Source organism: Sciurus carolinensis, chromosome 13, assembly GCF_902686445.1.
Source record: "Sciurus carolinensis chromosome 13, mSciCar1.2, whole genome shotgun sequence".
NCBI classification, from domain to species: Eukaryota; Metazoa; Chordata; class Mammalia; order Rodentia; family Sciuridae; genus Sciurus; species Sciurus carolinensis.
The window spans coordinates 71,738,038-71,763,300 of NC_062225.1; the positions used below are offsets into that span (position 1 = coordinate 71,738,038).

The 25,263-nt window shown below is 35.9% G+C and overlaps 1 protein-coding gene, 2 non-coding genes and 1 pseudogene across 3 annotated transcripts in view; 1 reads left to right on the top strand and 3 right to left on the bottom strand.

Moving 5' to 3' along the window:
- Nucleotides 1-436: 436 nt before the first annotated feature.
- Nucleotides 437-25,263, bottom strand: part of Wdr43 (WD repeat domain 43) — a 45,088-nt gene continuing 20,261 nt past the window's right edge. The window contains exons 7-18 of the mRNA XM_047522982.1: nucleotides 25,025-25,089; nucleotides 23,173-23,344; nucleotides 21,214-21,300; nucleotides 19,678-19,809; nucleotides 17,796-17,927; nucleotides 12,145-12,231; nucleotides 10,396-10,427; nucleotides 9,388-9,451; nucleotides 5,260-5,373; nucleotides 4,410-4,479; nucleotides 1,305-1,354; nucleotides 437-1,207 (exon numbers count right to left, since the gene is read on the bottom strand). Coding sequence (XP_047378938.1) covers nucleotides 1,019-1,207; nucleotides 1,305-1,354; nucleotides 4,410-4,479; nucleotides 5,260-5,373; nucleotides 9,388-9,451; nucleotides 10,396-10,427; nucleotides 12,145-12,231; nucleotides 17,796-17,927; nucleotides 19,678-19,809; nucleotides 21,214-21,300; nucleotides 23,173-23,344; nucleotides 25,025-25,089 — 1,194 coding nt within the window. The 3' untranslated portion in view covers nucleotides 437-1,018. The remainder of the gene's footprint in view (nucleotides 1,208-1,304; nucleotides 1,355-4,409; nucleotides 4,480-5,259; nucleotides 5,374-9,387; nucleotides 9,452-10,395; nucleotides 10,428-12,144; nucleotides 12,232-17,795; nucleotides 17,928-19,677; nucleotides 19,810-21,213; nucleotides 21,301-23,172; nucleotides 23,345-25,024; nucleotides 25,090-25,263) is intronic.
- Nucleotides 7,656-8,142, top strand: LOC124963321 (cofilin-2-like; annotated as a pseudogene).
- Nucleotides 19,312-19,389, bottom strand: LOC124963809 (small nucleolar RNA SNORD53/SNORD92). Its single transcript, XR_007104838.1, has one exon. It is a non-coding gene; the product is annotated as a small nucleolar RNA SNORD53/SNORD92 (small nucleolar RNA).
- Nucleotides 20,634-20,711, bottom strand: LOC124963808 (small nucleolar RNA SNORD53/SNORD92). The gene has a single exon (XR_007104837.1). It is a non-coding gene; the product is annotated as a small nucleolar RNA SNORD53/SNORD92 (small nucleolar RNA).

A 25,263-nucleotide genomic window follows, 5' to 3' on the forward strand; every position in this document is an offset into this window, starting at 1 on the left:
GAATTATTTTAAAGATAAACAGATACCCTAACACTGCCAAGTTGGCAATGAAAAAGACAAAAAACATTAAAATTACTGAATTATAAAATATTTTCTTTGGAAAAAAAATTCCAACAAGGTTATCATTAATATCTAAAATGAAAGAGAAAAAAATAAACAATAGTCTTTGATCCATTAGTAATTTAAATAAAAATGAAAACCTCTTCAAAAGCAGCTATGAATGAATTTTTTTTTTAAAAAGTTGCAAGTAATGAGCATTTCTAAATCTATGTACACTGATTTTTTTTTTTATAGGTAATCTTCAGACAAGAAAAATTCTATGGCTAAATCTTTAGTTTTTTAATTACCGTAATTTTCTGTTTTGTTTTAAAAAAATATTTCACATGACAGTTTAAAAAATAAGTGGTTGTTTTGAGGAAGCACTCCAAAACTTCAGTTGGACTCAATTCAGATAACTACCAGTTAACAGACAAGCTAGGGACATTGGTGAAAAGGTTTTTTTTTTGAATCACAATAATTCTTAACTCCAGTTTTTAGTTATTCCTTCATATTTTATTAAAATGTACCAAATTAAAAACTTTTCACTGTGCTGCTTCACATCTGGATTTGATGAAAGATACCAACCTGAGAGAAGAGCTGACTCATTCACAAGCGTCCAGTTTCAGAAACCCCGTGGGATAGGTCTGTGTCTTAAGTCAATTCCTGATATAACCAATCATACTAAGATATTATATTATAAAAATATACCATATATTGGACACTCATGTCAGTACATTGCAGAAAATGTGTCTATTTACTGTGTAAAGTTTATTAACATTTGAATGAAACACTCTTATTTACACAGTTAAAAGTCTGGGGCGCTCAGGACAGCAAGGTGGCATGGGAATTGCCGCTGTGAAAGTGGAAATGTGCAGCGGTCCTTGGCATCCTGGCACGGGGACAACCCTCCCTAGGAGGACTCTCAGCAATGGGCAAGGTGAGCCAGGGTTCACAGTCTGACTGGCTTGCTCTTCCGTCTTCACTCTTCTTCACTTTCATTCTCAGGATCTAAATCGGAATCTCCATTTAATTCTTTTTCACTCGCCCCATCTCTGTCCTCACCATTTTCTTCTTTTTCTTCAGCATCTTCATCTTCCTCCTCATTCTCATCATCAATGTCCTCATCTCTTTCACTTTCTTTCTGTTCCTCGTCTTCGTCCCAGTTATCCTGGTAGAAATGTCAAGGAAGGAAAACAATCATGACTGGCTCATTCTCAAGAGTATGAGGCTATAAAGGCAGATTTATGTATCAGGAAACAACTCACATCAGAATCTTTATCTGCTATTTCATCATCAGACTCCTCTTCAGATGATTCTGTAGGGAGGGGGAAACCCAGCTTTAATTTTGTGAACAAAGCAGAGAGCACATCACTAAAAACTAAACAACACCAAATTACTAAATTGGTTTTTAGGAATATTTATATTTTGTTATCCATCCAAAGATAACATTAAATTAATAAGCTTATCTGAATAAAAATGCAATGTATTTATACCATTCCTTCAAGGTGCCATTGTAACAGACTATGTACCAAAACTCCTACAAACCCTCAACTTAAAATACAAGCCATTTCTGGGCCACCAAATAAAGACAGTGAATGTAGAAAAGTTCTATTAAAAATGTTGGCTTATAAACAGAAAAAATGTGAAAGCATTAGCATTTTTAAAACCATAACAAAATACTAATTATGGAATTATTATTAACTGACATGTTAAATGTATGGCTGTGAGGGGGCAAAAAACCATTCAAATGTAAAAGAAGTAGCAGAGCTATATTATTTTCTAAGCACCTTGGGAAATAAATGGAGAAGAAAATGTTGTCACTGATCTTAGTATCATTAATGCAACAACAAGCACAGTGTGGCTCTTGGACGGGATGTCATCTGAAAACACATCTACACTGATAAATCCCCACAAAAAAATGTGTGACTTAAAAAATTTGACCAAACTTTAGACCTTAGGTCAAAATTTAGAGGTTCCAACGAAATGAGACAGAAAGGAAGCAAATCCACAAAGAGAAGGTAAGGAACCCTAAGAAATCAACTTCCTGTCTCTTCATCATGTCAGTATCATCTAAGGTGGAATTCTCAAAGACTTTAAAATACATTCATAAATGGTATATGAATAAACATTTTGCACATACACAAAAAAAAGTAAAATAATTTTAGTACCAAAAAGCTGGAGAACTATGGCTTTAAAATGTGTGCAAACAGAATTGTATAGGTATGTGCATCACAGTCTTATATTTTTATAAATGTCTTTAGACAGCACATAGTTCCTCTTAGGGTACACTCCTAGAAGGAACTCAACATATGAAAGGATTCGCACACTCTGAGACTGCAAAGAAGCTCTCCACACAGAATACACACACTCCTACCACAGCATCCGAGCTCCCATTTCTCCAAATTCTGGTCAATGCCTATTTTCAGAGTTAATTATTTAATGTATCAACTTATTGCGGTGTGAAATGTTATCTCATTGATGTTTTAATTTACATTTCCCCAAAATGGTCATACCTTTTTTGTGTTTACAGCCATTCATTTCCTCCCAAGAAATTCACTTATATATCCTATGATCATTTTAATGCTATTGTCCTCTAATAAAAATTTCTTTTAACACATTAAGGTATAAAAAGGAAATGGTGATTTGCAATGTTATGTGGGCACAATCTTGTGTTCCATATGAATTATCAGTTTTTCTAGTAATTTGTTCAACAGTTATCCTTTCCCCTGATGTCAACATAACATCAATGCTAATACGCCAAGACACGGTAGAGATCTATGGCTCTTTCTGTGCCGATCTACTGGTCTATCTCTGACTATTCTTACACTTTAGCTTTCTAAGTCTTGATACTCCATAGGGTAAGTTTCCTTACCTTGTTCATCTAAATCACGAATATTCTCTGTGTTGACCCAAATTAGCAAAATACTAAATTTATGCAATATGGAAATTGCATATGGAAATTAGTGTTGACTTGACAATACAGAATCTGTCTTTTTAAAATTAATAGTTTATTTTAAATTCATTCACATATAATTTCTTATCCTTCAATTATGTTTTGTAATTTCCTCCATAAAGTTTTGCTTCATTTTTGAAGACATATTCTCCAGGGTTCATATTGTTGCTATGAATGAAACCTTTTTCTGATTAGTTATTATTGACATATAATGCTACTATTTTTTGTTCATCTTGGTACACTTGTTTGTTTGCATAGCACCTATTAATAAGTGTGACTACAGATTCTATTTTTTTAGTGTGGATAAGAAAAATATGTGCAAAGTCCAATATCCTAGAATTCATCTTTCATACCATACCAGCCAAGAAAAGCAACAGCAATGTTGCTGACTTTAGTGGACATGCTTTTAAAGCTTCACCATTGTGTAGGATCTGTTAAAGGATTTTTAAGTTTAGGAAATTTTCTTAAATTCCTTGGATGCTTAGATTATTTGAGACACATAAAGACTTAGTACTTCTGAATTACTTTTCTATATCTATTTAGAAATTATCTAGTATTCCCCAGTTAATCTGTTCATGATATATTAACAGATTTCTTGATGTTAAACCACCTATAATCTTTAAGTAAACTACTCAGCAATGCCACACTGTTTTACTTAAAATACTCCTATAATCAAATTGCTACACAGGATTTCCAAGTATACTCTAAAATGTTCTTTGACTAACTGTCCTTGTCTGATTTTAACTGTAAGCGAGATTATAGTTGACTCATAAAATGCCTCAATTTTTTATTATGTGAAAAAAATGTTTTGTTTCTTGAAGGCTTGATATCACACATAAAACCTCTGGGCCTGTTGGGCACATCGGCGCAAGTCTGTAGCCCTAGTGACTCAGGAGGCTGAGGTAGAAGGATCACAAGTTCAAAGTCAGCCTCAGCAACTTAGTGTGACCCTGTCTCTAAATAAAATACAAAAAAGAGCTCAGTGGCTGAGTGCTCCTGGGTTCAATACCTAGTACCAAAAAATAAACCACTGGGCCTAACATCCTGTGAGAGGTTTTGATAAACTCAATTTTAGAGCTATTGAATTTTTAATCAATTTTGATTATTAAAGATTTCTAATAAATTACTAGTATCACCAATAATTTTACATGTGCTGGCATAAATTTTGCTCAGAATTCTTCCATTTAAATCTAATTTAATTTTTCCATTAAATCTCTCCCATACCCAATGCCTTTTCTGTCACTAGGTTATACTTGTGCCTTCTCTTTTATCATAGGTTTTTGCCACAGGCGTGACTATTTTAAAAGAGCTATGCCAAATCAAGACTTTATATGAATGTTCTCACAAGTAAGATAACTGAGTCACTGTGAAACATTTCACTATTCCAATTCCATATTCTCCCTCCTGCCACCTTTACCTTCTTCATACACCAACTTTGCCTTCTGTCCTGGGGAAGTCATTCCCTTCGTTTTCTCTGATGCTGTAACCTAAAAGATAGAGTAGAATTTTGAAGTAAAGTATACGTGTATCCCCGAATCACAACCACTGCCACACCCACCTCCCACCATCACCCATCCATCCTCCCACCATCACCCATCCATCCTCCTCCCATGAGAATGGCCTGAACACAATGTGGAGCAAATGCCGTGAAGGGGGGGAAGCTTCAAATACCAAGAGAAAAGAATTACTTTGTAAAAGTTTGGAAACTCTCTGAGGTGATTAGAGTATGTTTCTTTGGCAAAATTTTAACTGTAGCAATAACCTGTAACTTGATCATAGTAACACGATCAACCTAGATATATTAAGAACTGAAATATCCTGGTGAGAAAAAGTTTGAATACAAGTTGAAAAAGGGGCATAACTAAGTTTTCTAACTGTGAAATACAGAATACGTACAAGGTAATGCCTGGATTCAGCATACCACTTTCCAGCTGAACGAGGTAGTCCTCTATTTTCAGGTATTCCATCTTCCCTCTACTTTGGGAGGGAGTGGGCATGTAACCAGGAATTGAATCCAAGGGTGCTTTACAACTAAGCTACATCCTTGGTCCTTTCAAATTTTTCTTTTGACACAGTGTGAATTGCTGAGGGCCTCACTAAAAGTTATTGGGCCTGGCCTCAAACTTGTTATTCTCCTGCTTCAATCTCACAAGTCACTAGGATTACAGGCACGTGCGACCATGACCAGCTTAGGTAAGCAATCTTAATTATATCTCCATTCCTATCACAACCAAAAGTGTTAGCTGGAAACAATATGATTTACTCACTTGTGTGATTAGAAGGATAAGCTTTCCATGAAGGTGTGAGAGTTTCTGAAAAGTTTTGACTCTGCTTTCCATTAGCTGGTAGAGTGTCCCCAGCTGGTGTACCAGATCAGGCAACTAAAAAAACACAAAATGATTGTTTGATATTATCATCACATACTAGAGCTGAGAAAATTATGATCAGATCATCTATGCTTCAGTACTGAAATACTACATAAGCATCTGCTAACAAGTACTTCCAGTGGCAGTGGCTGCTAGGGACACAACCAAATAACACCACAAATCTTCACAGAACATCCTCAAGGTCCCAGCAGGCAAAAAAAAAAAAAAAAAAAAAAAACTCTTAAAAAATGATAAATGTTAGGAGGGAGAATCTGCCAGGTAGGGCAAAACTACAGGATCAAAGTTTTTTGGTTTTTTTTGTTTTTGTTTTTTAATTTTTATAGTTGTTGATGAACCTTTATTTTATTAATTGATCAAATGATTTATATGTGGTGCTGAGAATCGAACCCAGTGCTTCACACATGCTAGGCAAGCACTTTACCCCTGAGCCACAATCCCAGGCCAGGATGAAAGTTCTTTATATTGATAAATAATTCCAGGTAAAATCAATATAAAGTAAATACTTTAAAAAATACCTCCATGACACATCTCTGACTGGAGGCGACTCTCCTCTGACTCTTACCCTCCAATGACAGCACATTATCTATCCTTAGCATAAGGCCTCAGTGGGTTAGAGGGAGTTTTTCCCAGGTCCCAAAGACTAGGAAGACTGAGTAAGAGAAGAAAAAGTTGACCCACATTCCTATTATTGAATCCTACAAATCATTAGAGGAGAAAATCTTTAATTTGTCCATGTAGAGCTATAGAAAAAGGAGCCCTAAACTTTCCCCTTTAATGAGCCTTTATTTACCCTCCTATTTCTGACACTTGAACAAAAAACAGCATTTCATTTCTGTTTATAAGTTAAACAGAAGATAGGCAAGCACAAAAATAAGTAACACAAGGTTTACTGTGATTACATTTCAATTATCATCATCTCCCATTTATATGTTCCCATTCAGACTATGAGATCCAAGAGGGGATCAGAGTGCCTTGCACAGTATTGAACCCTAATGGCTAGCACAGATGTTGGCTTAGAGAATGTACTTACAGGTATCCCTAAGGAAGGAAAAGAAGAAAGGCACTGCTTTCTCAAAAAACGTAGGCTGTAGAACACTCCCTACCACACTTCTTTAATCTATGATGCTCAACTCAGTAGATGATTCCAGAAGAGATTTCACTTCAAGGCCTCTGGGCCTCTTGCTTTTAAGCAAGTAACTGAGGTTTAGTGTTACTGTTTTCTAGTCAGAGTCCTAAAATATGTTTGCTTTGATCATTCCATGCAGATCACCATGCTACACAGCTGCTCCACACACCACTGCCCTCAGTTCACCTCCCAAGATCCCTGCAGGCTGGGACTCCATTGCTTGTCTCTCCACCTATCTAACATGTTGGCAGAGCCGTCCCTGGACACACAAAGAACACACAGATGACCTCAAAGCAGGTTATCCGACAATTTGCACTATTTCAAACCACTAAAGGTTAAAGGAATCTGAGACAGAGAAAAGGGACAGTGACCAGTACAAGTTGGATAAACTATGTTAAGAAAGGAAGAACTACAGTTTAAAGAGTAAGGAGCCGAACAGAAATCGTGGTGCATGCCTGTATTCCCAGTGACTCAAGAGGCTGAGGAAGGAGGACTGCAAGTTTGAAGCAACTTAGGGAGACGCTGTCTCAAAATTTTAAAAATAAAGGGCTGTGAATCTAGCTCAATGGGTGAGTGCACCTAAGTCCAGTCCAAAAAAAAGAGCAATCAAGGATTTCAGTGATCCACTAAAACTTTAAGAAAATTTGTTGGGTCGAATTTTACTGTTATATTATATGCAGGTACAAATATGTAACAACAAATCCCATCACTATGTACAAGTATAGTGAACCAACAAAAAAATGTGGGGAAAAAATTTATTGTGGGCTGAGGATGTGACTCAGTGGTAGAGTGCTTTCCTATGCGCAAGGCCCCAGTTCAATTCCTAACACTGCAAAAGGGGAGAGAAATGTATTAGTTAAGTGCTAGACAATCAAATAAAATAAAAAGTATATAATTTTATTTCTAGTTTAAAATATAACTGATGAAATTGATAGCAAAGAACCCAACTCATATAAAAAATGTTTTTTGACATTAAGATTTTATCCTCCTTTTCTTCTATCATATAAATAACTCACAGAGCAATGAAAAAGTTTAGAGCTCCTGGTGGCCCCGCACTTGCAGCCGCCTGTCTGCCTGCCCGCCCTCCTTCTCCTCCCCGAGCCACAGAGCTAGAGCTGCTAACACAGTCACAGCCTCAGCCTCAGGCACTATGGCATCTGGAGTTACAGTGAATGATGAAGTCATCAGTTTTTAACGATAATAAAGTAAGGAAATCTACACAAGAGGAGATCAAAAAAAGAAAGAAAGCAGTTCTTTCTGTTTAAGTGATGACAAAAGACAAATAACTAGAGGAAGCAAAGCAGATTCTGGTGGGTGACAGGTGGTACTGTAGAAGACCCTTACACATCTTTTGTGAAGTTGGTACCTCTGAATGATTGCCAGTATGTTTTGTACATTGCCACATATGAAACAGAGTCTAAAAGGAAAGACTTATATTTATATTCGGGGATCCTGAAACTGCACTCTTAAAAAGCAAGATAATTTATACTACCTCTAAAGATGCCATTAAAAAGAAATTTACAGGTATTAAACTCAAGTGGCAAGTAAATGGCTTGGATGATATTAAGAATCATTTGACACTTGGAGAGAAATTGGGAGGCAATACAGTAGTTTCACTTGAAGAAAAATCGTTGTAAAATGATGGTCAAATGCCATCTGGCTCTTAAGGGGATTTCATTTCTCCAGCTCAATCCATTGAAACAGCATTAGGTGTTTTTTGGTTTGGTTTTGTTTTTTTCCTTTCCACTGGGCCCTTCCAACACAAGGAATATAGGGGATACCATTTATTTAAACAGTCTATCAGTGATTGCCATTAAACTCTTTAATACGGTTACTTTTATGTAGAACCAAGGAATGCCTGTCTTATTTTAGCCAAAACAACCGGTTATAGGCCTCCCTTGCAGCAAACACTACAATGAATGTGATAGTCAACATGAAGAGTTTAGAATACTGCAAAGGGTAAGCAGACTGAATGCCTTGCAAGTATTATCCAGTGGTCAGATGGCGAACTTTTTCCAGTGTTATTTATAGTTGCATCTGATTGTAGTGCCGTTAGGCACAGGAGCATTCATACACCTCACCTGCCTTGGCAAGCCTTCTTTTGTGACACGGCAGCATGAATATAACACTATACATTAAAAGCACTTTGTTAGAAAAGGAATGCCAATTAAGTTTCATTAACTGTGTCATCAATTTATTCTAGTACCTCAGTGTTCACTCCTATTACCTATCTTTTTAAAAGAAATAGCTGTAATTAATGCCTTTTTGTTTTCCATTGAGGGTATACTACTGAATAAGCCTAAGAGTTTAATGTTCACCATGTGAGTCTTGAAAAGCACTAAAGATATTTTGAATATCAGTCATAATGGCGACTTCTGTACAAAAGAGCCTTCAATGGAACATTGTTTTGAGATCAAACTTCTCAGCCTCACAAAAAATGGCCACACTGCAATAAAAACTGTGGCCTGGTTTAAAACACACACAAACACAAACACACACACCAGTTAGTTATTTTACATCATTTTTATCCTCCTGGGACAAAGCAAGACAGACATGTCAGCATATATGAAAGCTTTAAAACTTGGTAATGTTTTTTAAAAGGAGGGTAAGGATTAACATATAACATTTCTCCTTTTATTTTTCAAAGCCCTCTATACAATATACATTACTTAATTCAGGGGGAAAAAAAGACCAATTTATTAAAGGTCACAACGGTTTCATTATGAAAAGATTCATGTCAATTCATCTGGGAAAAAAAAACACAAAATCTCTAAAGGAAGCATTTAGTGGGTAAAGGAAAAATACAGGATGGTTCTATCAGTACTTATCAAGGTTTATAATCCTTATCAAAACCAAATTATTGATACTCAGAAAAGACTTACTGTGGATAGGTATGATGCATGAACCGTTAACACACATTTCAACCACTGAACCATTAAAACAGCACTGGAAAAGAAAGAAAGAAAAAAAAACTCCAAGTAAATATTCATAAATTCAAAACTAAATACAACTGAGTTAAAAAACTGAAAAATACAGTGGCAAGGGAAGATCTATAAATTATACTGTGAAGATGACCATATTAAATCAACAACTGTGCATTAATACTCATTTTATATTTTTCACTGAGTTTGAGATTCCTGTAAAACACTAAACTTCTGGGGTAGAAGACTGGAAAAATAGGTGAAAAATCTGTCCTTCTAAAACAATTTCAGAATGAAACCTATGCTTTACTTCATAAATAACTGATACTAGGGCAATAAAACTGAGCCCAACTGATTTTGCATTTTATGTTCATGATACTTAAACCCACAATCTGATATTCATTGTTAAAAACAAACAGCAAAGTCTTCTACACCAACATTAAAAGGCAAATATCGATCCAAAGTGAAAGTCAGTTCTATTTCTGCCTCTGCACCACATTCCCAGTTCTGTAACATTTCTTTATGGCATCTTACACACCTACTAGAGGTTGGGCAAATACTATAAATTATCAATTTCACAAACAGTGATTAACTCATTAAATGAGTCTAACTCCTTATATGACCTAATAAAATCTGAAATATCTACATAGTTTTCTTTTTTTTTTTTCCGGTGCTGGGAATTGAACTCAGGGCCTTAGTGCTTGCAAAGCGAGCACTCTACCAACTGAGCTATCTCCCCAGCCCTCTACATAGTTTTCTAAAAGAATAAAATCTTAGAAACAGGATCGTTCAATCTAAAATAGGGGTGGAGGTTAACATTTGACTTTTGAAGACTCCTACTGTCAGAATTTGAGGTTACCTAATATTTAATTTCACACTATCAGACACTGCTATTTTTAACAATAACCTCTAATTTACTTAAAAAAAAAAAAAAAAAAAAAAGGCAATTTAGTCACTTAAACATCTTACCTATTAGGATGTCCTTGCAACCTCTTTGTAAGCTAAGGGAGAGAACAACACTATTACCAAGAGCACTTTAGAGGCTAGCATCTCCATCAGTTCCCAGGATACAATGACTAGAGCTGAAAATTATTTCATTTAGTAGTCTATTTTCAATCAACTTTCAATTATTCCCACAAGAATAATAATTACCTAAAGAAATTTAGAAATGGATTTATATGAATCAAAGTCCAGAACAGACAAATATATGGAGACAGAAAATAAATTCAATGATTGACAATACTAGGGAAGGGGAAGTGGGAGTTACTACTGAGTACAGGATTTCTTTTGGGGATGGCAACTGCATGACCTATGAACGTACTAAAACTCACTGAACTGTACACCTTAAAAGGGTGAATTTTACATAAGAATTTTATCTCAATTTTTTAGATACACACAAAAAAGCAGGGTGAGGCAAATTTTGTTTTGGAGTTGATAATATTCTAAAAGCATATGATCTTTTCTAATCTAATATTTATTGATTGATTGATTGACTGATTGATTGACTGACTGCTGTTCAATACCTGGTACCGTAATCAGGCACTTAACAACTGAGACATATCCCCAGACCTTTATATATTTTATTTAGAGACAGGATCTTGCTGAGTTGCTTATGGCCTCACTAAGTTGCTGAGACTGGCTTTGAACTCAATCCTCCTGTCTTAGCCTTCCAAGCCACTGGGATTACAGGCGAGACCACCTCACCCAGTCTGATATGCATTTTTAAATACAGAGGTTTCCACTACCAATAATGGTAAACTTACCCCCAATATTAATAACAAAACCACTCTCACTTCAGCATGTTAAGTAAATGCTATCCAAACATGATTACTAATTACAAAGAAGACTTTATCACTAGAGGTCTAATTTTTAATGATATGTACCCACTCTTTTAAACCTTCAATGAAATTATATGTTTTTAAAAGAAACCAAAAAAAGATTTTCCTTAAGGTAATAACGGTTACAAAATTATTGAATTCTGCTGAATATGCGACATACTTAATGTACCCAGAATGGTTCCATACCCTGGGACTTGCCTGAGCTGAACTTATCTGTCCTTAATGCCACTCAGAACTTTCTGATCTCCACCACTCCCTGGTTCTGCTTTCTTTTGTCCAGCTGCTACCTACCCCTTCCTTTATTTAAGCAAAGACAGGGTAACCACTTGTCAGAGACAGTGAAAGTTAGTCCTGTACAGGCCAGAGGCTGAACTAGATAATCTTTATGCCCCTTATAGTTCCATACTGCCAGGCATAAAGATTAACAGCCCATCTGCACTACGGAAAACCAAAACACATGCAAAAATCATTTCGATGTGAGGTTAGAGCACCTTATAGGACATAATGGAAAAAAACAAAGTAAATATGGGGGTTTCACATTTGAGTTTCTATTACAGTCACCCCGTGCAGGTGATCAACTATACAAAAAGCATTCTGCAGTTCACCTTAAAGTTCCAACTGCATTCTACATAAAGAGATGTACACTCACTGCTAATGGAATAAAGGTAAAAATGTCCATCATATTTCCTTTTATTGGTTTATAAATTCACCAATTTTTCACCTTTCTTTTTTCTTCCAAACCACTTTCCTCCAAATCATCTGTCATTCACTCTCTAAATGCCATGCTATGGGTAAGTGTCACAAATCCTATCCTCTAGACAGTGGCATTTCCCTTTAATTCAGAGCATTAGGACCTTGAAACAAAAAAAGGAGTCGTTACCTCTTGCAACAATGGAATGACAGCATGCAAGGGTATCCTTAACACAGTCTTCTTTATCAGGTTTAAATTCCTAGTTTGAAGTACTTTCTGTGAGAAAATAAAAGGATCATCAATTTAACTATAACAAACTAGGACACTACAGGAAAAATTGTCTGTAAAAATGACTTAAAAAATAGACCAGAGCAATAAACAACCAACTCAATTTAGCAAATCAAGGTTGGAGGCAATGAATGGAGAATGAATTACATCGTGTGGCTACCAGACAAGTACAGTCCTCAGACATCAGGAAAATTATTTCTCATGCAATTTTTATATAAAACACAAAGGGATATATCTAGACGTTTTAAGTTGCCCCTTTTTTTGTGGGGGAGGGTAACCAGGGATTGAATCCACAGGCACTTAACCACTAAGCTATATCCAAGCCCTTTTTATGTTTTATTTTGAGACAGGGTCTCACTAAGTTGCTTTAGGGACTTAACTACTTATTGAGGCTGGCCTTGAATTTGCAATACTTCTGCCTCAGCCTCCATAGCTGCTGGGATTACAGGTGTGTGCCATCATACCCAGCTGCTCTGGACATTTTAAATACAGGTATATACCATTTCAGAGATCTTCCCAAACCTCCAATTTAATAAATTAGGGCTATATCCACACAAGTGAACAAATGAAACAGTAAAATCACACTTAGCAAGAAACCTCTTCAAATTGTTGACTTTTTGGTAAAATCTTAAACTTAACAAAAGATCACCTAAAGAGTGCTTTGATCAAAATCCTTTAAGGCAAAACCTATAGGAGAAACCCAGTGCCCAACCTGGGTGGTAACAAAGGGGACAAAACAAATTGATACTGATTTTGACCCTTAAAAGCTGTACCTTCTTGGGCAGGCATTATGGCTTCTCTGAGCCTGACATGCTTCATTCAAGCAAGATGGGGGCAGGGGAGGGGAAGAAGACAAAGGTTCTTTCAGGTCTCTGATATCCCCTTTTTCTTAATTTCTCTGAAGTACAAACATCAGAGATACCAAACAGCAAACACAAAGTTAGTTTCTAATGTATTTCAATGGTTCTTAATATACCTTTTCAGAACTCTACAGATTTTATTTTCTTGTGAAACCATCTTTATGATAAACCTTTCTAAATCCATCAAGTACCATATGAAAATTTATATAAATTATAAGGTTTCTTATGTAAAATAAATAAAACATTTTACACACAATTATTTGGGAACTGAGGGACTCTCCTGATATTATAAATCTCAACTAACTTAAATTTTCATTTTTAATGTTTAAAATAGAAGATTCAAAGCAAAATGTTGTTACAACTTAACACAGAGGGTGCAAGATGACACTAAGTATTTCTCAAGTTACTTCCTATTATAATTCTCAGTTACTACAAGGTTCCAACGATCAAGAAGCTATAATAAATATTCTCTATGAATTATTCTGTAAATTATTTTTTGAGATACATAATTCTTTTTATTAGGAGTTGCAACTTTCATAAGCTGTTCACCCAAACCACCAGCTTCACTGTCTTTTCTTAAACATAGTAGTTTAGCCATGCTCCAGGTTCGTTGCTGCTGTTTACAGAAAAAACTTGATTGAGAAACATAATGGGGCTGGGGGGTGTGGCTCAGTGGAGTGTTTACCTAGCACATGTGAGGCCCTGAGTCTGATCCTCAACACTGCAGAAATAATAATGATGATGATGATGATGATGATGAAACATAATGGCAACCTGAAAGGTAAGATTTGTGAAATCCTCTAGTGCTCTAAATATAGTGAAGATATTATTTGTTGTCTAAAGTGGGGCATTCTTGGGAATGGAAAGGGTCACTATACTCCATTATATATGATATATCAAAGTGCATTCTACTGCCATGTATAACTAAAACAAATCTAAAATTTTTTTTAAATAATAAAATAAACAAACAAATAAATACTTCAAGATGAGCAGTACAAACCAGAACTTTAGAAAGCAAATAAAAGGAGTATGGGCTTTGCAAATCAGAAGCTATCTTAGACTGCAGAGCAGAATAATTTTTAACAAATTCTTGGATTCTTCTTATGCTCACTAAAGAGACACTAGAGTAGTAATTTCAAATTTAAAATTTGCAAATAAAAATACATCCAAGCTAGCCCACATGATAAAGGACAGGGCAGTCAGCAACATTAACTCCCAAGGACACATTCAAAGAAACAACCCTACTAACCACAGTTCTAACTTACTAGGAAGATGATGTTGAAGATGACATTTTTCTTTCACAACTTCACTGCACTACAACTGAAGCATAACAAATAGCACACATTTAAAAGTACACTATTTGATCTGTCTGATTAAAAACATAAACCCATAAAATAAACACTATGATAAAAAAAGTAGTCTATTCCCCTTCATGTTTCCTTGGACCACTTTAAAATTTATCCCTTCTTCAACCTCCATCCCTAGGTAGCAATGGACTATATATACACTGCTCTGCATGTTATAGAATTTTTATACAAACAGAATTATAAAATATAGCCATTTTTTGACTGGCTTATTTCTCATAACACAAATTTGAGTTTCATCTATATGATTAGCCCATCAATAATACATTGCTTACATAGCTAAACAATTTATCCATTCATCTACTGAGGAGCATTTGGTTCCTTTCCAGTTTTTGGCTATTATTAATAAAGTGGCTATGAACTTTAATATACATATCTTTGTATGAACACAAATGTGATAAATACCTAGGAGCAGAATGGCTGTATCATATGGTAGGTATATCCTTAGTTTTTAATGAACTGCCAAACTGTTTTCCAAAGTAGCTGTACAATTTTATATTCCCACCAGCAAAATGAGTGTGAGCTACTCCACATTCTCCACAATGTTATACTATCTTTTTAATTTTCATCATTCTATAACAGGTATGTAGTATTATCTATGGTAATCATTTGCATTTCTGTGATGATTAACGATACACATAATACTTTTATGTATGCTTATTATTAATTGAAATTCTTCTGTAAAATGTCTGTTTAAATCTTTACCAAATTTTTATTGAGTGAAGTCTTATTTCTAAGTTCTTTAAATATTCTGGATACAAACCCTTTGATATAAATTGCAAATATTTTTGCCAGCTTACAGCTTCTCTTTTCATGATTTGAACATTATCTTTAATGTCAAAATTTAATAAATTGGATTTAAATATTTATTTAATTTAAATAAATTAAACATTAAATAAATATACCTGTTCTTGCTCACTTTCCTCATTCCTATTTTAATGTCCTCCTATGCATCATGTATCCTTGTAAGGCAGCTTCTGGTAAAGTCATTTATGTGAGAGAAAACATTGTTTTTACTCCCTCGCACCCCTTTTGGTATGAGAAACTGAACTCAGAGGTATTTTACTATTGAGTCATATCCCTAGCCATTTTTAAATTTTTTAATTGCTGAGGCTGGCCTTGATCTAGCAATCTTCCTGCCTCAGCCTCCCAAGTAGCTGGAATTATTGGCATGAATCACCAAGCCCACACATGCATAATCTCCTAGGCAATATATTTCCATTACTTTTAATACTGGGGGGTTACTGGGGCTTGAACCCAGAGGCACTTTGTCACTGAGCTCCACCCTCAACCCTTTTTATTTTTATTTTGAGATTCGGTTTCCCTAAATTGCTGATAGTGGCCCTGAATTTACAATTCTCCTATCTCAGTCACTCCAATTGCTGGGATTACAGGCATGTGCCACCACACCCAGTTTACTTTTCACTTTCAAAAAGAGGTCATTTTAAAAGCCCTTCACTGTACCTTTACAATTTTTTCAAGCAGATAATTTATTCAAATTTCTTATACCTAAGTAATTCAAATACCTTTATGATTTAAAAAGTACTTTCACTGACAACATTTGTCCTTCAAACAACCTGATAACATCTGATAAAAGTTACATATTGTGCTGGGATTGTGGCTCAGTGGTAAAGCACTCGCCTATCACTCATGAGGTCCTGGGTTCAATCCTCAGCACCACGTAAAAATAAAATAAAGGTATTGCGTCCACCTACAACTAAAAATTAAAAAAAAAAAAAAAAAAAAAAAAGTTACATATTAACACCTTTGAGAAGTTCTTGCCAAAGGAGATTTAAAATTGAATGTCTTTAAGTTCCTAGATCTAACTACTGGTATACAGGAAACAAGATGGACAGAGGAACACATTAAAGGAAGGACACCACAGAGATGGAGTAGGCAAAAGCTAGAACACGGGACTCCCTATTGGACAAATAACATAAATTCTCCAAAAAGTAAATTACAAAACATAGAAGGGGCCTAACAACCAAGTATACAATATAATTTGTTGAGATTCTGTTTAAAGAAAGCAAAATTTAGAACTTAGGAGTTTAAGTTTATAAGACAACCAAAGAAATATAAACACTAATGACATTTGATAATTTTAAAAATTACTATTTACTTTTTTATGCACAATAATGGAGTGTGGTTATTTTTTAAGCAATGGATTGTAGCTGTTTTTAATTTGAATAGGTACATGTCTATGAATGAAATGGCATTTGATCATTTCTGAGATCTGTTTCACTGTAACCTGAAGAGGTATGCAGGTAAATGAACCATGACAGATTGGCTAGTATTGATAATTTCTTAAATTGAATGACAGTGATTCACTGTCTATTCAAAAATTGTTTGAAATGTCTCTTAGTAAAAAAGAAAAAGTTTGTATCTGATTCGCCCATTGAGGAAAGCTTCAAAACATAGTTACATGACAGTTAAGTTACATTATATTTCAAAAATAGCTTCTTCCTTATAAAATCCTCACGTGGGTTTTTTTTTTTTTTACATAGTATATTAAAACTACTTTAAACGTAATTTGCAGTTTTTAGACCTGCTAGTTTCCTCTCTCATTTTGTAAAACCACCTTTAGACACAAATATAAGATATTACCATTTAGATCAAATAAAATCAGACACTATTCATAAATTGCAAATTATAGTCACAACTATAATGACTGAAACTATGATGGTGCTGAATCAAGAATGCATGTCACAAATATTCTATACAGAGCACTATAACATTATGAAATTTAAGAGGACCAAATTGAGTAACTTCATACAAGCAGTCACCAACTTACACAAAAACCATAAATGGCTCCTTTCATACAATTTGTAGTACTTTTGCCTTCATATATTTTACAACATAACCCCCAACCCTCTTGAATCTCCCCCCAAACCTCCTACCCATTGCCAAGGTTCCACCTCACCGCCCCCTCTCACGGCCAGGGGGAAATAAGTTTCTGGAATCCAGAGTAAAAACTCAGGAACGCATTTTCCTACAGAAAAAAATATAAATTGTGATCTAGAATGCTGAGTATTATAGTTCAGCTACACTATTTTTTAAAAGGCTTTTGTGAACTAAAGCCTAAAAACTAACAATTCAGAACAATATTTCTATGAGAAAATGCATTCCAGATTTAAAGGAAATCAACACAATCCCACTGTAGGTTAGTGACTGTCTGTATAATGCCACCATATTGTATACATTTGACTAAAATCACAAAATATTAATTACGACCTGCTATATAACATGATTATTCACTCTGTCATGTACTGTATCACTTCCTAAGAAAAACTAAGTATTTAATTCATTGAAACACTGCTATAATACTTACATTTAGCATTTCGAAATCATTACTTTCTAAACCCTGCGTGAGAAGAACTGGAAAGCTATTCGTCTGCAGATGGTCATCTTTTCCTTCTTTTGTATCTATATCCATTGCTCCCAGACGTTCTTCAATGCTAACCTACAGAACAGAAATGACCTGTTAAGATCAATCAGACAACACCTAATGTAGTTGAGACTCCCCCCAAAAAAAAAAACCTGATTAATTTACTAAAAGTCTTTTTTCTTTTCTTTGTCTCATGTTAATATTGACAAAAATTCTTAAATGTCAATGGATCTGTTATTATTTTTCATTTTTTAACTTGTAAAATAATTGATAAAATCAGTTTTGAGTTCTTAATATATCCCTGAAAAAAAAAATCAGTTCAACCCCCAAAGCACAAACACATTCATTTTTATGCCAACAGAATCTCACTACCACAAGAACAATGTGGAAGATAAGTGAAGTGAAACACCAATTCAAATTTCCATATGCTAGCAAAATATATGAATGCCAAAGAAGAATTATTTGAAAATGTAATTCATAAAAATCCCTCTGTGAGAAGTTTCAAAAGAGTTAAGGAGCTGGGCCCAGTGGCACACCCCTGTAATACTAGTGGCTTGAGAGGCTGAGGCAGGAGGATCTCAAGTTCAAAATCAGCCCCAGCAGTGAAGGGCTAAGCAACTCAGTGGGACCCTGCCTCTAAATAAAATACAAAATAGGGCTGAGTACGTGGCTCAGTAGTCAAGTGCCCCTGAGTTCAATCACGAGTACCGCCACCCCAAAAAAGAAATTAAGAAGAAACGACCTCCCCAGTCTATCCCTTGGCAAAAACTTCAGATCTGTAAAAGGAAAACAAATATCAACAGAGTGCACTTATGTTCCCAAAACAATTCATAAAACGTCTTTTCTTTTATTAGTGATTCCAAATGATGTTTTATTAACTAGCATATGCTCTACTACAGTCAAGTGTTCTTGATAACATTTCTTAGTCTACATATACATAAATATGATACAAAAACCCAACTGAAAAGAACTGATCCCTGATTGAAACCATAATTTGCCAGGCTACTTAGTAGCAAAGTCAAAATATAAATTTGGTCTATGACTAACAAAGCAAACAGATGTGTTCTGGAAAGCTCCCTACTTGAATTATCCTAACATATGGAAAACATTTAAAAGGAAGGAAATTAAAGAGATGAATCTAGGCCAAGCTAAAGAAAGCTCATACTTTTATTTATTTAAGGTCAGATATCACACTACTGAGGAATAATGTTTATGAACAGCTAGGTTATCTCCAACCTCTCCAGCTAAAGAAACAATCTTTTTCTGGGATAAAACAGATAAAATTCTAGGATACTTAGACAAAAGTGAAAATTGTGAATGAAAGATGAAAAAGAACTCTGCAAAGAAAGTACAATAACTACAGAAGGGTTTTGAGAGTGGAAAAAAAAATGTTTATAAGCATTTTAAGTAATTATAATCACCATTTTTTAAAGACCAACTGGCACAAAACCAGCCAGGATTGCTCAGACAGCCAAGAGAAAAGAGGCATCACTGGAACTCAGCAATATGCGAAACCCAATGAAAGTCATCATAGCAAGCCCTGGCTTATTCAATTTTATGTTATCCTGTTAATTATTAACAAATGGCCAAAATTTAGTTACTTAAAAAAATTCCCATCTTCTCTGAACAGTGACCAAGTCAGTCTTACAAAGGTGACAATGTGGAATTTGGGGACCAAAATTGCCTAGGACAAACAAAGCAACAGTAACAATCTCAGTACATTCCTTATAAAGATCAGCTTTAACTCTATTCAATATACTATTACACTCTCCTAAGCGCTCTTGAAATTTCAAACTCTAGTATCTGGTCCAAGGGGTTGTAGTACCTCATTTCCTCCTAATTTCCTCTTGCTTTCCACTTCCTCGGCAGGTGGAGGAGGAGGCCTGATAGCAGCATGATGCCCAGGAATCCCAGGCACCAGAACTTTTGCTTCAGAATTCATCACTGGAGTTCTCACCTGTCAAACGCAGTATCAGGAATGTAGAAAAGGAAATTATGCCTTGATCTTTATGGTTCAGGTTCCTCAATAAGAAAACAAAACTTTTAAAATGTTTTTTTTTTCCTATTGAAAAACTCAAATAATTGCCATGATAGGAATACAAGGTAAATTTTAACTGAATGTTGGCAAATTAAGTTTTAACATGATAATCTGAGACTTTGTGGCTTTGAAACTTCCAAAAACTTCTTAAAACTAAAAAAAAAAAAAAAAAAAAAAAAGAAAAAGAAAAAGAAAAAGCTGGGTGTGGTGGTGCACACCTGTAATCCCAGTGGCTCAAGAGACTGAGGCAGGAGGATCTCGAGTTCAAAGCCAGTCTCAGCAAAAGCAAGGGGCTGAGCAACTCAGTGAAACCCTGCCTCTAAAGAAAATACAAAATAGGGCTGGTGATGTGGCTCAGTGGTTCAGTGCCCCTGGGTTCAATCCCCCGTAACCAACCAAAAAAACAGCCAGGCCTGGTGCAGCAAGGTAAGCCTGCAATTCCAGTGACTCAGGGGGCTGAGAAAGGAGAATCGGAAGATCGAGGCCAGCCTCAGCAAATCAGCAAGGCTCTCAGCAACTCAAAATAAAATATAAAACGGACTGGGAGTGTAGCTCAATGATAAAGTGTTCCTGGGTTGATCCCCCAGTCCTCCCCCTCAAAATAAAGGAGTAAAAAATAAGAAAAACCAAAATCTACAGATTACCCAAGGACACACTGATTTTGAAAATGTTGAAGAGCAAAGTTACACATTTTATGACCACCTCCAGAAATCAATCTTTGCCAGAAATGCTCTTTGCCAGAAATGCTCAGACAGCCAAGAGAAAGGTGTCATCTCTGAAACTCAGCCAGAAGCGAAACCACATGGTTGTCATCATAGCATGTCTTGGCCTTCCCATTCCCCTTACACTGCTAAATACAGGACATCTACCTATAGACACCAAGTTACTTATATTCAATGTACAGCACCACAATGATACTCTTATGTGTCGGAATAAATTTTAGCCCCATCATGGTTTTACTGCACCCTAAAATACCAAATTCTTCTCAAAAAAGTTAAGCTTTTTTCAAGTAATGTGACCGAGACCCATTCATTAACAAAGTTGATATTCACTGCTACATACTTACCTGGTCAGATAATCATACACATAGACAAGGAAGAACTAAACCCAAGGGGTTTAATTCCAGCCATCCATCCACGCACTCAGCCAACAAATCAAGAGTACAGAAATGAAGTTTTATAATATTGGTATTTAAAACCATAACCCCCAAAATTTCTAAGACAAGATCACAAAGTAGAGAATAAAAAAGATAAATGTGTTTAATACTATAGAACAATTCCCCAAATGTCATTTTACTTAACTTGGAATTCGTAATGTACTCACCTTTGTTATGGCCATTTCTACTTTTGGGGCCCAGCAGTTTGAAATATCTCTTACTAAACACATATGAGCTTCTTTGGAGTTTAAAGTCTGGGAATATATTTTTTAAAGGGAGATGGGAGAGGAGAGAAAAGAATGTCAAACAAAACAACTGGGAATAAGAACAAAATAACAATGATTAATTGTGCATTTTATAAAAATATAAAAATTAAGCTGGGTGAGGTGGGCACACATCTGTAATCCCAGCGGCTCAGAGGTTGAGGCAGGGAGATTGCCTGAGTTCAAAGTCAGCCTCAGCAAAAGTGAGGCGCTAAGCAACCCAGTGAGATCCTGTCTCTAAATAAAATACAAAACAGGGCTGGGGATGTGGCTCAGTGGTTCCATGTCCGAGTTCAATCTCCCATACCAAAAAATAATAATAATTAGTGTGGAAAGCTTTCTCACTAAACTGTTGGTCAATCATCACTCTGACAGCAACTGAGGAAATGGGTAAACTCCTAACACACTGCATATACTTTACTTCCCTCAGTTACAAACTGCTTGAATTTTTCATTTATAAATTTAAAGAGCAAACAGACATTTTTCTTCTTCATTCTTTTTGGCAGTACCTGGGACTGAACCCAGGGACACGCTACCACTGAGTGATATCCCCAGCTCTTTTAAAAAAAAAAATATATATATATATATTTTTTTTTTTTTTTTAATTTTGAGGCAATGTCTCACTATGTTGCACAAGCAGGCCTCAAGTTTGTGATCCTACTGCCTTAGCTCCTGAGTTACTGGGATTACAGGCATGCGCCACCACATCCAGATTTTTTTTTTTTTTTTTTTTTTTTTAATGCAGAAGATTTTAAGAAAAACCTATCAGGTTATCATCCTTCTGAAGAAAAATCTATGCTCAGAAAAAATGGTCCTACCTTAAAAATTCCTACAATCATCCTTTCCACAAACAAGTAAAATACGGCACTGCTCAATCACGGTATGTTGAGGTAGACCAGTATGATCTGATGTGACATGAAATGAGGGGGAAGGGCCATATGCAGCAAGTTACTTATGTACCAATAAAGGATTAAGGTTATATGTAATTCTACATGTATATATAATCAGTCAATATCCACAGAACACAATACAGGTAACTGGCTGAATCTGGATAGATGGGCTTTACATACACCAAGGAGGCATCTTAACAACTTATAACCTCTCTGCCTTTTTTTTTTTTTTTTTAAGTATCCTCTGGGTTGGAGATGTGACTCCATGGTAGATGCATGAAGCCCTGGATTTCCCAGCACCAAAGGAAAAAAATAAAGGTGGAAAAGGTACTTTTTAACTCAACAGGTGGTGGCCATGGTGTATTCCACTCAGTTTCCCAGAGGGCCTTGTTAAGTAAAAGTACTAAAAATGCAAGCTTAAGTAATTACCTATTTGGACATGCCAATAATTCACAAGTCTTCAAAGAAACTTGCATAAAATGTTAAGTCATTGCACTGCCCATTATATTTCCACTTAGAAAATCCAATGGGTGCTATTACTAAGGGCTCTTACGAAGATTTATATTTTATGTAACTAGGCAAAATTCAACACAAGTCATACCTGTGCTAACCAAAACAACGGCTACTAGGAACACGTGGCTCCTGGGCCCTAATGTAAGGCTAATCCCAACTGAGATGTGTAAGTGTAAACTTAAATGCACACCAGAAGAGAGACCAAAAGAGGGAAGTGTAAAGTGACATTAAATATTTCAAAACAATAACTTATGTCAACGAGGTATGAAAATGTTATTTTAGGTATACTGTGCTGAATAGAACAGACTTCTTACTAATTGAAATAAACCACCCAGTGAAAGATCCTATTTCTCCTTAAGTATTTCAATGAGTAGCCAATGTGTTCTTTTTTTAAAAAATCATTCTTTCCCAAGGATGGGTTGATGCCATATTGGTATTCTCCAGAGTAGCATCTACGTACCACTCGCTCAATAGTAGGCTGAAACCAATTGCCATACACAAGCAACAATGACATTTTGTCTGGGCAAAAGCCAGCTGCTAGAATAGAGATGGGTTTTGGTGTTGATTTCTTGCCTTTCCCAGGTGTTGTTATCTGAATTGTACAGTTTGAAGTCAAAGGCTTTTTGCAGTGTCTAGGAAGAGAGAAAAAAAATTAATATTAGAGAATTTGAAATAATACCTCTTACTAATTCTTTGAAGCTGGCACTTAGTCATGGTAAGTAACCCTGCTCTAACACAACCATCACTACCTGCAGCATGAATATGCCTTTTGAGATTTCACATGCCCCCACCAACACCTCCATGCCAAATGGTCTTGAGACCCATCTGTCCCTCTTCCCTACTTTGTCAGGCCCCAAAGGAAAGTCCCAAAAGGAGGCCCCAACCAGGCATGGTGGCACATGCCTGTAATCCCAACAACTAGGAGGCTGAGGCAAGAGGATCCCAAGTTCAAGGCCAGTCTTTGTAACTTAGTGAGGCCCTGTTCCAAATTTTTTTAAAACACAGGGATATAGCTCAACGATTAAGTATCCCTGAGTGTAATCCCCAGTAACAAAAGGAGTCCCCAAGTTCCCAAATGATTTCTCTCCCCATCCCCCAGTTTCAGCCCTTATAACACACACTTCCAGTCAGTCCCATCTCCAATTGCTCCTAACCCTGAGAAGCCTCACCATGACCTCTGGAATATAGCTCCAGGAACAAAATTATGTCCTCCATGTCTTCTCTAAGGACATTTTTAACCTTCTGTTCCCTGGCTAATCCTTGCAAACCTCTAAAGTTGTAGTTGTTTTCTCTCCCACACCCTGTACCAGAGATCTTAGATTTGATTTATGTGTGCTCCTTGTTTTCCACTGACACTTCAAGACAACGGTCTCTCCCTCTTTCACCTGAAAACTTTTCAACTGTTGTCAGCAACACAGTTCCTGTTGCCATCTATGGGTCACTCCCCCTATTTCTAGAAAATTTCAGGGGCTTCCTTCTTTCTTCCCAACACTGCTCCCTAATGAATTCCTTTCTTGTCAGTTGCCATATTCCATGTCCAAGCTGAAGAGCCTTCTGTACTCTGGTCTCTCATTTCCTGCCTCCAATGATCATGCCCTTCACTGTATTTCAGTCACACGTTCCTCGCACCCTAGACATCTTATCACTTATTCCATAAGTGCAGCCCTCTATCATTTCAACTTTAAGCATCCCATTATTGCTATCTTTCCAACTCACTCCCTTCCAGTATAATGACTTCACGACTATCCCTAGAATCCAAAAATTTCCATCTCTGCTTTGGCTTTTACCTCCCTTAATAGTCTCTTTAGGCTATTTCCAACACATCACACAGAATGACTGCCTTAAAGTTTAGGTCAAATTCCATCAATGTTCTGCTTAAAGACTTTTAATGGTTTACCAGTGCCCAAGTCCTCACCAGAGCTCACTACCTCTGGGCCCAGTTCCTTTAGGTCTCAATTACACATTCCATGTACACACACCACTATGTAAATAAGTCTCAAGGGCTATGCACTATGTTTACAGTTACCTCTAGGAGAACTCAGTGGAGGGAGATTCAGATTCCCTGAATGTTTTAAAGTGAGTACATACTACTTTTATAACTAGTCTATAGTTAAATTCCTATACTAGTATTTTAAAAATCACTCTCCTAACCACAAACAAATGAATGGTCCATAACTCCAAAAACATGAGTTCTTACTGTACTCATATAAATAAAGAAACTAAATTAAAGTAATATAATGAAGAATAATGAGGTAGAAATATGAAAAAGAAATGGAAACAGAAATTTCTGACTAGGAAAACTTCTTACTTACCCATTTAATATGTGTTCAAAAAGATGGACCTGACCATCTCTGCAAACAACAGCTAACTTGACAGGCTAAAAGAAAAATGTAGCTGATTAACTCCAATGAATAATACATTTCAGTCCCCAATCTAACTTTTGAAAACTCAATTTTCTTCCCACACTTTTAAATAACCAGAGGAAAAGAAAGCAAGGATCAACTTAAAAATGATTACCTCTGGCAAAGTAACAATCTGTGCTACTGTCAAA